Genomic DNA, 15,230 nt, shown 5'->3' on the forward strand with positions numbered 1-15,230 from the left:
CTCCCCCTTTTTCTCTCCCTTCATCTCTCACCTCTTTTATATTTTACAAGTTATATATGTTTTCTCTCATATCTATCCCTATCGCTATCTCTTTCTATCCCTACATATCCCTCTCTCTCTCCCTCTTTCTATTTTATCTCTCCCTCTTTCCATTTTATCTATCCCTCTCTCACCATCACTCTCTCTTTTTATATCACTCTATTTCTTCTCTCTGTTGTGTACACACACTCCCTATTTCTCCCTCCCTATCTATATCTCTCTCTATCTTTATCCCTCTCTATCTCTCTCCAAAGTCTAATATTTTCTCTATATTACTTGTCTTTGTCACCTTCTTTCTCTCACTCTTGCCCTCTCTCTCTCTCTCTCTCTCTCTCTCTCTCTCTCTCTCTCTCTCTCTCTCTCTCTCTCTCTCTCTCTCTCTCTCTCTCACACACACACACACACACACACACATTCCTTCCCTATCCCCTTAGATCTATCTCTTTATGTCTACCTCTTTTTCCCTTTTTCTTCCTATATATCTTAATATCTCTCAGTTTCTCTTTCAATATATGTCTATCTCCCCCTCTAACTCCTATTTCTCTCACCCTCTCTCCATCTCTATTTGTTTATCTCTAGTTCTCTCTATTTGTCCATTTCTTTATCTCTCTCCCTCTTTCTTTATCTCTAACTCTATCTCACCATCTATATGTAGTTCTCTATCTCTCCCTCTCTATACCCTATATTTCTATATCTTTCTCTCTCGCTCTACCTCTCTCTATATATTCCCCCCCTTCCTCTCTTTCTCTATCTTCCTCTCTTCCCCCTCCCTCTTTCTAGGCCTATATGTATATGTATATGTATATGTATATGTATATGTATATGTATATGTATATGTATATATGTATATATGTGTATATGTGTATATGTATATATATGTATGTATGAATGCATGTATGTATGTATACGTATATGTATATACATGTGTGTGTGTGTACGTACACACACACACATACATATATACATATATATATACATACAAATACACATACACATGTATATATGTATATCTATATATGTATGTGTGTGTATCTTCCATCTCTATTTATTCATCTCCCTTCTCTCTTTTTATCTCTCCAAATCTCTCTCCTCTCCATCTTCATTTCCTCATTCTCCATCTCTATCTTCAACTCTATCTATATCTTTATCTCTTTACCCGCCTCTCTCTCACACTTTCCCCCCTCTATATATCCCTCTTTCTAACTGTATATCAACCTCTCTCTTGCTATCAACATATTACAAGTATAACATGAGACTATTGGTGATGAAACTTGATTATCTTCTTGATTCATAGTTTTTTTTTCAATTATATTGTATCCTTGTAAGTGGATGCATGGTTTATTTTAAGCTTTCACTTCCCATTGAGACCTTTGTTGCACAAAAAACATCATGGCGTACATTTGACCTCTTGTACTACACATATTTATGCAAAAAATAGACCAAAATTTCCCATGGACCTTCCACAGCTCTTCGGCATACCCATAGCACACCAAGATGCAATTGCTAGTTTAATGCATTTAAACATTCATATCAAAGCAAATGAAAAATAGCATGAATATGCTAATTCAAGATTCAGTTTTGTATAGTATTTTTTAATATAAATTACACTAGAAATAATATGTTAAAAACAAAATTTATCAAAATTAGATAATCATTCATAAAAAAAAAATTTAATCACTTTTATTTTAAAAATGATGATATTGAAACTGAAATTTGATAGAAGCATGTACTCGGAGTGCAAAACATCAACCCGACACAACACAAAAGAGAAGCTCCTGCGTGTAAACGTCTGAACCTGATGCGTGGATGAGCAAATACGTGGCAAGTCTGCTCGAAATGAGGAAGATCATACATATCCTTAAATAGCCATAAATCTTGCTAATGCTTTCAGCTTTTATCACAGGAAAGGAATTCAAAGCAGGCGAAGATAAGTAAATCTGAATCATCAGAATACTAAAAATGCAAGCAAGACAGGCAGCAGGCAGGATGTGGAATATGAATACGAGGAAGATAATGGCGATGTGCAACTGCGCCATTGCAAAGCCAGGAGCTCGTGCGGCAGAACACGGCGTCAGGGCACCCCTGCCTCGCGATGACAATCTAAAACAAGAAATCCATGTAAATATCACATCTTACTTTTGATTTTCAGTTTTTAAAATACAGACTTTTGCACAAATCTAACGTTTTCTTGTTTTGAAAATTCAAAGTGCACAGCGGATACTTTCGATTGTTCATTCCATCTAAAACAAAAAAATCCATGTAAATATTCACATATTGATTTGTATTTTCAGTTTTAAAAATACACACTTTCGCACAAATCTTACGTTTTCTTGTTTTAAAAATTCAAAGTCCACAGCGGAAGCTTTGTACTTTCGATTGTTCATTCCATTTGAAACAAGAAATCCACGTAAAAATCACATATTACTTTAGATTTTCAGTTTTTAAATTACAGACTTTTGCGCAAATCCTTCATTTATTTGTTTTGAATTTTTTCAAAGTGCAGCGGGCTTGCTACTTTCAATTGTTCATTCCATCAAAAACAAGAAATCCTTTTAAATATCACATATTACTTTTAATTTTCTTAAATTAAAATTAAATAGATCTTACTTCTTGTTTTTTTAAAATTCAAAATGCATAGCGGAAGCTTGTGACTTTCGATTGTTCATTCCATCTAAAACAAGAAATCCATGTAAATATCATTACTTTTGATTTTCTGTTTTTAAAATACAGACTTTTGCACAAATCTTACCTATTTTTTCAAAAATTCAAAAAGTGTCAGCGAAAGCTTTGCTACTTTAGATTTTCTGTTTTTAAAATACAGACTTTTGCGCAAATCTTACCTATTTTTTCAAAAATTCAAAAGTGTCAGCGGAGCTGCGGAAGCTTTGCTACTTTCGATTGTTCATTCCATCTAGAACAAGAAACAAAAAATCTATGTAAATATCACATTTCAAAATACAAGCTTTTGCACAAATCTTGCATTTTTCTGTTACAAAAATTCAAAATTCACAGCAGAAGCTTTACTACTTTCTAAATTTCTATTGCAGTTCACAGCTGAAGCTTTACTACTTTCTAAATTTCTATTGCTCGTTCCATCTCAAAAATTCACCCTTGATTTTTACAATTTGCAGAGAGAAAACGAAAAGGATATTTTGGAGGAAGCGCGTGAAAGCACAGCCGCCGAGAGAGAACAAACGGACCTGGAGGCCGACAGGTCCGCCGCCTCCAGCCACCACACGGCAGAGGAAGCGGGCGGCGGAAAGGCGGAGCAATTCTTACATCATACGGAAATATCGGTGGGAAACCCTAATTACCAGCAGTCCCGGCGGTGGAGTCACCGGGAGCAATTATCCTGTGGAGTCCCATTTGACCTTGAAAAGGTCAAGGGCACGGAAGAGGTGCCCGACAGCCGTGGGTATGAAGGCGATGACGTGTCGTCCACCGTACCGGCTACCTCCGGTGAGATGGACGCTGTGTATGAGCGGGCGGAGGAGAGCCTTGAGCAGGTCCGCAGCGGCGTCCCTCCTGAGCAGGCCGTTGGAGTTATATGACAAATTATGTTACGACAATTGCATATTTTGAGGATCCTGATAGTTTTGAGAAGTTTACCGAGGAGCAAATGGAAAGCGCGGAGGAGACATTGGAACGGGGTGAGCGCATTCTTAGGGAGGGTGTTCAATGTGGTGGGGATGGAAGCATCACTCCCGCCTCCAGGATGCTCCGCCAGCGGTTGGAGGGACGAGGAGGCTCCCTTCCCCTTTGTCGTCATCACTGAATTTTGAGGTATGTAGGGAGTCTAGAGATCGATAGTATCAACATAGTCTACTTTTTTGTTGTAGAAATTTGTGGTTGGCCTTCATATTATTATGTCAAGATGAAGTTGTGAGTAAATCAGACTTTGATCATGGCCAACACTATTAAGAATTCTTTAATTAATAGAATTGTAGGTTTAAAGTATAATAGTTTTAAGTATAATACTTTAGTATTATTGTTTTAAGCGGTGGAATACTTGGGTATCCAAGTAGTTATGTTTTTATGTTTTTAATTTGATTTTGAGTTTACATTTGTAAGATATTTTTTTCTTCTTGGAAAGAGATTATAGTTTAATTTTGTTGGAATTTTAAAGTTATTGGTTTATATAATATATTGGTGTATATATTGGGTCGGAATTTTAAAGTTATTGGTTTATATAATGTATTGGTGTATATATTGGGTCTTGTAGGTGGTTTGGAATTTTAAAGTTATTGGTTTATAGATTATTTGAAATATAGTTTAATTTTCAATCTATTTGGAAAGAGATTTATAATTTTATTTAATTTGTTTGGAGATTTTTTTATATGAATTTGAGGTTATTTTTAAGAATAAAATTAATAGCCTTTACCTTTTTAAAAAGATATCATCTTTATCATCCTTTTTCTTATCAATATTTAGGCATCTCCTCACCATGCCCCCTTTTTCTTATCAATATTTAGGCATCTCTTCACCAATGTCCCCTAATCTTATAGCAATCATAAGAAATTATCATTTGATTTGAGAATCTTCTTCTAGCATCTTCTTCTAGCAAGTGTTCATTTGAGAAATTTTTTAATATGAATTTGAGGTTATTTTTAAGAATAAAATTAATAGCCTTTACCTTTTTTAAAAGATATCATCTTTGTCATCGTTGTTCTTATCAATATTTAGGCATCTCCTCACCATTTCTTATCAATATTTAGGCATCTCCTCACCAATATCCTCTAATCTTATAGCAATCATAAAGAAATTATCATTTGATTTGAGAATCTTCTTCTAGCAAGTGTTCATTTGAGAATCGTAAGTGTTCGTTTGAGAATTGTAAGTTTTAGGCATCTCCTCACCATGCCCCTTTTTTCTTATCAATATTTAGGCATCTTCTCACCAATGTCCCCTAATCTTATAGCAATCATAAGAAATTATCATTTGATTTGAGAATCTTCTTCTAGCAAGTGTTCGTTTGAGAATTGCAAGTGTTTCTTTTATAGAAATCATAAGAAATAAGAAATTATCGTTCGTTTGAGAATTGCAAGTGTTCGTTTGAGAATCACAAGTGTTCGGCATCTCCTCAACATGCCCCTTTTTCTTATCAATATTTAGGCATCTCCTCACCAATGTCCCCTAATCTTATAGAAATCATAAGAAATTATCATTTGATTTGAGAATCTTCTTCTAGCAAGTGTTCGTCTTATAGAAATCATAAGAAATTATCATTTGATTTGAGAATCTTCTAATCGCAAGTGTTCGTTTGAGAATCGCAAGTGTTCGTTTGAGAATCACAAGTCTAGTTCCCACTAGAAGGTGGAGAAGTTTATAGTTTAGAAATGCATTTCTTTCTATAATCTTATCATTAGCCAATAGCCAATTCTAGTCTAACTTCTAGTTTAGAAATGCATTTCTTTCTATAATCATTAGTCATTAGCCAATTCTAGTCTTTACACTTGTGAAATTCTCACTAGAAGGTGGAGTATAATCTTATCATTAGCCATTAGCCAAAGACCCTATAACTCCGACCCTCCTTTGTATTCCATCCTTTCTTATCAATTTCATTATTAATTCTTTGATTGAGATTATCAGTTGAGCATTACCTTCTTATATAGTGTTAGAATTACACAAGGAAATCATAATAGGACTCTCCGAGAATTGTAAGTGTTCGTCATCCATTCGAGAACTCAAATCGTAAGTGTTCATCGTTTCGTTTCTAGTCTTTACACCTATGAAGTTCCCACTAGAAGGTGGAGAAGTTTCTAGTTTAGAAATGCATTTCTTTCTATAATCTTATCATTAGCCATTAGCCAATTCTAGTCTAACTTCTAGTTTAGAAATGAATTTCTTTCTATAATCTTATCATTAGCCATTAGCCAATTCTAGTCTTTACACATGTGAAGTTCCTACTAGAAGGTGGAGTATAATCTTATCATTAGCCATTAGCCAAAGACCTTATAACCCCGACCCTCATTTTTATTTCATCCTTTCTTATCAATTTCATTATTAATTCTTTGATTGAGATTGTCAGTTGAGCATTACCTTCCTATATAGTGTTAGAATTACACAAGGAAATCATAATAGGATTCTTTGAGAATCGTAAGTGTTCGTTGTCTGTTTGAGAATCGTAAGTGTGTTTGCCTCATCCGGTAAACAATTAAATGCAGAAAGTAAATGCATAGGACATAATGGAAATATATTAAATAACCAGTTTTTATATTCATTCAACAATCCATGTACATCAAGTGCTTATAACATTACATCAGACATGACTATCATGATCCTACTTCGAAGGAAAGGTATGCAATATATAATACCCGAAGGCGTGCAACCAACCATCGCGTCCAACTACCCTTCAGGACGACTAACTGACTGACTGTCGTAACTCATTATTACCAACAACAGCATAAACATAATATGACAACATAACATAATGACTATTCCTGGCAACATCATCCCCCCAAGAAAAGAAGTCATTTCCGGATGACTTGATACAAAATAGAGATGACATTAAACAGAACTGCTTACACCAGTCGAGCTCGAAACTTATACACCTGTTGCGTCCTCGCTTGAAAACCCTTTTCTGCTACCATCAAACTTGTTTGCAAAACATGCTTTTTAGTCTCAGCCTCCACCAACTATTACTCAAATGATATTGTCTCCCTAGCCAATTTGTCCTCGATAGCCACCCGTGCTGCCCTCTCGGCATCCAACTCCTGGGTACGCTGAGCTATGTCTCACATTAGTATTGCCTCCAACCTAGTGGTGAGCTCCTCTCGAGCCCTCTCTGCATCCACCAAGGCAACCTCTCGTCCAGCCGAGACATACTCCAAGTTCCTCAAGCGTACCATTCTTGCTTGGAGGTGGCCACACAAAGGCTAGGAGACACCTCAAAACCTCCATCACACTCCCCAAAGGCTAATAACTGAACTGAATAACTCCCTGGTACCATACAACTTTGCAATGCTTTCCCTCAGACTCTGCTTGTACCTCCAAATCCGTCTCCCTCTACGGCTTATGGCTTTCCACCAATGTTGATCTTCAGGCTTCTTTCTCACAGTACGAGACAATCCAACACCTACCATGCCTTCTCTGATGCCCATCGCCCAACTCAAAAAGTGTATTGTAGCTGAAAAATAAAATGGGGGTCTAGGGGCAGTGCCCCCAGAGGGGTCTAGGGCAACGCCCCAGTGGGGTTGAGGGGCAGCGCACCCACAGGGTCTGGGGCAACGCCCCTACCACCAACACCAATTTACAACCTTTAGAACCACACGGAAGTCCATGGCGCGCATCATTTCTGTGATATTTTAAGATGTCAAAACCCTTTTTCTCCACTCTAATATTTTCAACGTCCTAGCTCCAGATGTCATAGAATGATTTTTCAATCTGGTCGTCGTCGTCATTTTTTTTTCATTGTAATGTCCCTGATGGCACCCTGCCCATACAACCTCCCCGTACAGTCAACAACAGCACTGACACCTCCAATCGTACAACCACCTTCCCGTGCGATCAACACCCCTCCATTGTATGGATCACCCCATACGAAATACAAGACCAACTATCTACCATACACATCGTACGGACCTCCTTCTACACGCTGAACGCTTAACTACCTCCTGGATGGGTGTGTATGGCTGCGCATGCCTTCCCTGTGCTTGCGTTGCATTGTTGGGCGGAGTGCGTGTTTATGTGTTTGGGTGGGGGCTGTTGTGTGTGCACGTGTTTATGTCTTCGACTATGCTTTATGCCTTACGACGACGGTGGTATCCACCGCATGGTGGCATCCACCGTTGGTGTTGCCACCGCACGGTGGTTCCACCGCCAGTGGTCCCACCGTACGGTGATTCCACCGAAATCACCGTGGTTTTCTCTTTTTTTTTCTTTTTTTTTTGTCGTACAGATCGTACGGATTTTTATTTCTAAGTGTCCAGATTCAGCTCGAGTTTCGTGCCTCTGGGATCGCCCTTTCTCAGTTTGCCTCGCCTGAGAGTCTCCCGCATTGCTCCCGTGCCTCTCAAGTCACCTGCCTAGCCTCTCAGGTCCCCTTCCATCCTATCGAGTTCCCCTCCAGACTCTCGGGTGTCCTTCTGGCCTCTCAGGTCCCCTGCACGCTTCTTGTGGTAAGGTTTCAATTTGGACCCGTTGGTGGCAAGTCTATTTTCAATGGCCATCTAAAGACCTGGAACCACAAATTCTACATGGACCATGGTCTCCTTCCCATACATAAGAAGAAGAAGAATAATAAAGATTTTGAAGGCTGCAACCTTCCACACAGGGTTCCAATCATTGCCGACACAAATGATCTTCAGGTTATCTACGTCACCGAGGTTTGGGGCGTCTCCCTTCCAATATTCTCTATATTCCGGTAGGTACACCTCCTCTGTTGCTTTCTCTAGTTCCTCTACTTCAAGCCTATAGCTCTGGAACATTTCGTAATCCTCCATCTGCCAATGGAAGAGCCTATTCAATGACCGCGTCTCATCCTCAAAGCACTCCCCTAGTTTGAGAATCCCTTCGTCGTTGGGCTCCTTGCAGCCCTGTCCTTCGTCCCTTAGGTTGCCTTCTCCTTCACCCTCTGATTCCGAAGATGATGCCAGTTCCTCACTAACCAACTGCGTCCCAAGGTCTATGATAAACTTCCTTCCTCCATTCTCCATAGACAAAGTGTTCTTCTTCCAGTTGTGGGTGGCCTTGGCTGCCACCAGCCACCCTCTCCCTAAGATCGCATCATACCCTTTTTTCTTTAGTGGGATTAAACGAAGTTCAGTATGAAGGGTTGCGTCCCGATGGTAACTTGTTGGCCCATCAGTGTCCCGATGGGTTTGATTCCATGTTGATCTACTCCCAACAAATTGAATGTGGATGGCCACAACATCGGCTTCCCCAGCTTTTGCCAAGTTTCTTCTGGAAGAACATTCACTCCTGATCCACCATCGATAATGGTATGGTTAGAATGGTGCCAAGGATACCCATCTCCACAACGGTCAGGTTCCTTCCAGTGTTAACTGCTAGCAACCTGGGGTCTACTGCAGACCCCCCAGGAACATCTGTGCGATGGTTGGTATTGGTGCGTGGTTGGGAGAGATTATTCAACAATGACGTTTGTAATTGAGGCATCATCTGGAGGAGGTCGTGTACCTTCACAGGCACCTCCAGTTTTAAAATTTGATTTAGTATAGCCTCCTACACCTCTGATCGACTGGAAGTACTCGTCGTACCCTTCGCCTTCACCCTTTCTTGTATCTCTTTCTCAATTTCTTCTCGTGCTTCCCATACCCTTCACTTCTCCATCTCCGGGTCTGGGCACATTGCGTGTCCAGCTTGAGCGCGGGTTACAGCCAACACTTCCTCTTCTTTGGTTTCCTCGATATTGAGTAAGTTGACGCCGGACTTCGGGCAGGTGGCGTCTTCATGGTCTCCCAGTCTACACCATTTGCACAAATATTGTGTGGCCTCTCCCTTTGGGCAGTCTCGAGCGAAGTGTCCCCACTAGTTGCACACTTTGCATTGTACCATCGGTCGGCGTTTGGAGTCATATTGGATCTAGCTCCTTGTATTGTTATTGTTGTTTCGTCCTCCCCATCTATTATCTCGGTAGCCTCCTAATGTTGTATTGTTGTTCGCCTGGGACCTATCAGTACCACCTGATGTAGTTGGTTGTTCCTGCGTAAGCAATACTTGTTGGTTTCATGTTTTCATGTTGTAGGGGCATTCCTTGGTGGGATGCCCCATCAACTAGCATATATCACAGTAGGCCTTCTTTTGGCAAGAGCCTTTCGTGTGGCCTTCTTCCTTACAATTAGTGAACCACACCTCTTTGTTTTTACTCGTGCTTCCTTTCATGTTCTTAAATTCCTTCAACATTCGATGAATATCCTTTTGAAGAGCTTGCACCTTCTTACTTGATGATTCATCATTGTTGCTTTCTCCTGAGGACTCCTCTTTTGCAGAGGACTTGTCCTTTTTCTTCCACGATGTTTTGCCTTCACTTTCCAAATCCATCGCGCGGTTGTATGAATCATCGTATGAGGTGGGCGGTACAATTTTCATCTTTCTCCGCAGGGATGACCGCAACCCTTTCACGAACCATCGCTTCTTTAGTCCGTCAGCCAGCTGGTTCTCCATCTTCCCTAGTAATTCTTTTAACCATCGACTATATGTCCGCACTGTCTCGTGCTTTCCCTGCTTTGTGCTTAATATCTCTGCCACGATCTCATTATCATCTCAAAGGAGTTGAAACTCCGTCTTGAAAGCTTTCTGTAGTTCATCCCATGTTCCCACCTTTACTTTATCCACATCAAAGTACCAATCAATGGCTACCCCTCTTAGGGTGGCAGGGAACTGCACCACCCAATTCGCTTTGTCAACCACCCCGTTGGCTAACCATATTGTCTCACACGTACGGCAGTGCCATACGGGGTCATCGTTGCCATCTCCATTGAATTTGGGCAACTTCTGTTTGCCCGCCATCACTGGGGATCATCTCCCCGGAGGTGGCTGTGGCTATGTTTGTGCCCCTGTGCCGCTCCCTCCGGCACCGGTGGTGTGTCCTGCGTGGGTGACTGGGGGTACGGTGTTTTGCCTATCATGTGTCGCACCTACAGCCATACGGTTGTCCTGCCCTTCATTCTCACCCACGCCCACTCCTAGCTCCCTTTGGTGATCCTCACTTCACGGCGTAAGGGATAAGTTTTTGAACTGATCCTGGGTCTCTTCGACTAGATTCCTCCGTAACCTTGTTTCCTCTAGAAACTCTTTGTGGCTTCTCACCCTACGGTGTTCTGGCAATGCGTAGAAATTTCCCTCGTCTTTTGCACCCTCTTTGATACCTCCTTGGTTCCCTTTGGGCAACCCCTCAGCAGGTCGTCCTTTGACAAGTTGCCTCAGCCTCCGTCTACGTTCTACTCGTTGTTCCAGAATCAAGGTCCTCTGCTCGGCCTCCCACTCGTCCGTTTCTGCTTTATTATTTCTATCTTTGTTTAATAGGTTGGGCATTAATTCCCGTACATTTCCATAAATAACAACATATAAAACTAGAACACTCCTTTATTAATTCATTTCATCAGATACAACTTGTGTCAATATTATGACACCTTTATTTGAATATGGAATGTTCCTCTATCCTTATGGGATTCAGGGTTCAATTCATTCTTGGCCTCGTGCCATCCCGTTCCTCTTCCCGATGGTTGCTTTCTTTGTACTGTTGGAGGATTTGTTGGCATCAGTCTTCCCGGGCAATCTCCTCCAGGCGAATTTGTTGTGCCAGTGATGCCTGTGCAAGCAACCGGCATCTGTTGGAGGATTTGTTGGCGTCGCTCTTCCTGAGCAATCTCCTCCAAGCGAGTTTGTTGTGCCAGTGATGCCTATGAAAGCAACCAGCATCCGTTCGAGAATCATAAGTGTTCGTCGTCCATTCAAGAATCGTAAGTGTTCGTCATTTCATTTCTAGTCTTTACACTTGTGAAGTTCCCACTAGAAGGTGGAGAAGTTTCTAGTTTAGAAATGCATTTCTTTCTATAATCTTATCATTAGTCATTAGCCAATTCTAGTCTAACTTCTAGTTTAGAAATGCATTTCTTTCTATAATCTTATCATTAGCCATTAGCCAATTCTAGTCTTTACCCCTGTGAAGTTCCCACTAGAAGGTGGAGTATAATCTTATCATTAGCCATTAGCCAAAGACCCTATAACCCCGACCCTCCTTTTTATTCCATCCCTCCTTTTTATTCCATCCTTTCTTATCAATTTCATTATTAATTCTTTGATTGAGATTGTCAGTTGAGCATTACCTTCCTATATAGTGTTAGAATTACACGAGGAAATCATAATAGGATTCTTATTATTTTTTACCATTACCCTTAGCACCCATATGCTTACATTTGTCTAAGATTAATACATGGACATCATTTTTTCCATGAAAAGAATTAGGTTAGGAGAGCATAATGGAGTTGGTAATATTAGTATGTTCCAAACTAAGGTTGTTTCTATTTGGAGAATCATTAATAGCCTTTAATCCGTTAGAATATATATCTTTAACTTCAAATTCATGTATAATCTTCACAACCTTAGAAGAAAAAAATTTCATGTGAGGGTTTTTATCATCAATCCTCACTGATTCATTCACCATATCTCTATTACCACTTCTATTATGAGCCTCCCTTATGTGCTCTTACATATCTTGTGACTTTTGCCTTTGACTTGCCTATGTTTGAGGGCATATCACTTAATGATTCTTATTATATGATCTGTGTATTCAATCTGAAAAATCTTGCCTATGTTTGAGGGCATATCACTTAATGATTGTTGTTATATGATCTGTGTATTCAATCTGAAAGAATAAAGATTCTGCTAAATTATTTTTCTTTAAGTTTGTAATCAGCATTAAGTTTATTTTGTAAATGTTTACTATTTCCGAGTTAATAGAAAAACATTGCCTGTCTCCATTTTATTTTGTATTCCCAGTCTGATTGGAAACTGAGCAGCAGTCTCAGTGGTTTGCATTTGTCTATTTGAACACTTTGATTTCTAACAATTTTAATGAGGAAAAAAAATGAGCCAAGGTTACAAAAATTCTTCTCTATAGTGAATAGTGGTATGAACCAGATATAATAGTGAGCAGATTGGTGGATGTGTGATTGGTATATCTTCTTTTGCTTCAAGAAATCCACTTTATGAATCACAGCTTGTGGGTACATGGAAAAACTCAAAATCTTGTTGCAGATTTTAAGAATGAATCTACAAGTTATAACAAGGATCAAGCTCAATGCATCAATTTTGCTTAATCTGTTTTCCACGCTTTCATTTTAATGATTGTACTACTGCAGTTCTTTGGGATGGGAAAGAAAGGACTTTCTTTGCTTGAAGGTGAACATTCACTTAATTTAGACTTGAATCCTTAATGCTAAATTCAATTGATATAACCTGATTTGTTTTAGTCTCTAGACACCTTTATTCTCTCATTTTAATATTTTACTAATTAATACTACAATGTAATTATAACTTTACACTGTTGCTTGTTGCTTTTAATCTTGCTAATCGAACAAGCTGTTATGTTAGAATGGCATGCCATTTCTTTATATATATAAATAATCTTATTTCAATTGCATTATGGAGGAGTGTTGCACTTTCTACTTTTATGCACAGCTTTTAACAATCTGCTGATTGACCAAGTTCAAAACAACAAAGAATTGAACTAGCATCCACCAAACTGAGCTCTTGACATGCGCTTAAACACATTTATTATGAAAGGTTGTGCATGCAACAAATGAAAATTGTCTATGAGCAATGGGAGAGAGAGATTTTTCCTCTTGTAAAAGAACATTACTGAGAATACCAAAACTGCAATAACTGGACATTTCTCTGCCTTCTCTATTTATACTGCTACTTAATTGGCATCTGTGTGAGAGGGCATTAGTGGCATTCATATATAACTAACTAGTTTTTGCATGATGGAATTTATTTTAATTTATCTGAATAGCTTTCTCAACAAACTTCCTTGGGTTCAATAAAATATACAACTAGAAAAACTACAACCTTGGCCAAGAGATGAATAATATCCTTTGCTCACTAATATTATAATGTTACTCCATTGGTCAATTCTAGCCAACAACACTTAGTGCAGGAGGGTATGCACTGTTAATAGTAGAGCTTGCCCCTCCATGGGTGTGATAATGCTTCTTTTTCTTTAAGAAAACAACTCAGATGAAAACAAATAAAAGCTAACTCTAAAAGTTTGAAATGATTTGGGAATTGTTACCAAATTCAAGTCATATTGATATGATTTCAGGTTTGGTTGATGAATTGATAAGTATGAGATAAGAGTACCTAAGTGATAACTAGGGAATGACAGGCTTGTACAATTTCATTTTCCCACGTTGCACTTCATGTTTAGTGCTAACACCTGTATACACCCTTATTTTGCCAATGAGAAAGATGGGAATCCTGGCATTTTTATCATTATGAGATGCACACATTTCTTATTGAGCAAATGGCGCTGCTGCCATTGAGAAAGAGGGGAATCCTGATGCTTTTAGCAGTATAAAGTGGGATTGGCAATAAGATATCCCTCCAGTATCCTGAACAAACCAAAGCTGTTGGCCTTGATCTCCTCAATTTTGGCTTCATCATATGGAACAAAAGGGAGGCTGTCATAATTGCGAGTAGTAGCTGAAATGGATCCACCCCCTGCTTTAGGGGTGAGTTTAATCTTGTAGCTTACTGAGGCCACCTTTGTTCCCAACACTCCTCCTTCCACATGGCTAAAACCATAAACCATATTGGCCCTCATCAATTAAGTCCACTTTCTCTTTCACATAGCTAAAATCTGTGTTGGCTGCAATAAAAATTGTATATCATATTAATAACAACATCTCTACTTCTTTTGAACCATAATTCCATCTAAAAATGGTTATCTGATCACATGTTCCTCAACTTAAACATCATGCAAGTTTACAGTGTCTGATTAATATCCAAGGATTGAATGTAAACAACCTGCACAATGTATTTATAACTAAAATCTTACCTGCAGTGAAGTTGACTTGTCTAATGGTGCCGACTCCTCCATCTCCTTGAAGAAGTGTGATAGCCGATATGATCCATGGGGCTTGCTTTGGCAATAAGTTGTGGATGTCCAGAGTTGCATTCCACAGCCTTTTTGCATCCACTGGAGACTCTATTTCAATACTATAGCTTCCTGCCACCATCTCCTCTTATCTAAAGATTTCTACTACAAATCTCCTTACAAACACTTGCCTCCTTTTGGAGTGTATTGGGGTGTGGTGTATGAGCGAATCTATTGTATTGATAGAGTTATTCGTCTTCTACTACTGTTTCGTATGAACTGATATTTGAGTCAAAGGAATGTGGGATTTCTCAGTCGTTTAATTATCATATGGTGTGGATGTTTGTTTATTTCTCAGTCGGCTATTTATGTCGTTTATTTAATATTGGCTTACTTTGGACTTTCTTGGTGAAGCAGCCGTAGATAAAACAAAATATATCCTTAGATGCTTTGTAGTTTGAACGAATCCTTATCACGTGTTTTGAATGTCTGTTAATAGTCACAGGCAATCGGTTTTCCTTATTTATTTATTTTCTAACTGTTCTACGCCTTTCATTAAAATTCATATTATGATATATGGTAAGTCGTATCAAGACATTTACCGTAAGATGCATGTAGTAAGGAAATTAATATT

At 39.1% G+C, this 15,230-nt stretch overlaps 2 protein-coding genes across 2 annotated transcripts; one reads left to right on the plus strand and one right to left on the minus strand.

The window, feature by feature from the left end:
- The first annotated feature begins 1,911 nt into the window (after window positions 1–1,911).
- On the plus strand, window positions 1,912–3,590 carry LOC131050803 (uncharacterized). The gene is made up of 2 exons (XM_057985080.2): window positions 1,912–2,157; window positions 3,171–3,590. The coding sequence occupies exons 1-2, from the start codon at window positions 1,999–2,001 to the stop codon at window positions 3,588–3,590; spliced, it is 579 nt and encodes a 192-aa protein (XP_057841063.2). The 5' UTR covers window positions 1,912–1,998.
- A 10,475-nt stretch (window positions 3,591–14,065) lies between these two features.
- LOC131050794 (major allergen Pru ar 1-like) lies at window positions 14,066–14,738 on the minus strand. The gene is made up of 3 exons (XM_059212976.1): window positions 14,558–14,738; window positions 14,309–14,368; window positions 14,066–14,220 (listed from the first exon to the last, which is right to left on the minus strand). The coding sequence occupies exons 1-3, from the start codon at window positions 14,736–14,738 to the stop codon at window positions 14,066–14,068; spliced, it is 396 nt and encodes a 131-aa protein (XP_059068959.1).
- Window positions 14,739–15,230: the final 492 nt, after the last annotated feature.

The sequence above is a fragment of the Cryptomeria japonica genome, chromosome 2 (assembly GCF_030272615.1).
Source record: "Cryptomeria japonica chromosome 2, Sugi_1.0, whole genome shotgun sequence".
NCBI classification, from domain to species: domain Eukaryota; kingdom Viridiplantae; phylum Streptophyta; class Pinopsida; order Cupressales; family Cupressaceae; genus Cryptomeria; species Cryptomeria japonica.

Excerpts from the sequence above, each read along its gene's own strand:
- LOC131050794 (XM_059212976.1), bottom strand. The coding sequence starts at position 14,738 with ATGGTGGCAGGAAGCTATAGTATTGAAATAGAGTCTCCAGTGGATGCA. Across the intron at positions 14,369-14,557 it reads ACAAGTCAACTTCACTGCAG|CCAACACAGATTTTAGCTAT; the intron begins GTAAGATTTTAG and ends TTTTTATTGCAG. Across the intron at positions 14,221-14,308 it reads AATTGATGAGGGCCAATATG|GGGGTGGATCCATTTCAGCT; the intron begins GTTTATGGTTTT and ends CCCCTAAAGCAG.
- LOC131050803 (XM_057985080.2), top strand. The coding sequence starts at position 1,999 with ATGCAAGCAAGACAGGCAGCAGGCAGGATGTGGAATATGAATACGAGG. Across the intron at positions 2,158-3,170 it reads ATCTAAAACAAGAAATCCAT|AGAGAAAACGAAAAGGATAT; the intron begins GTAAATATCACA and ends TACAATTTGCAG.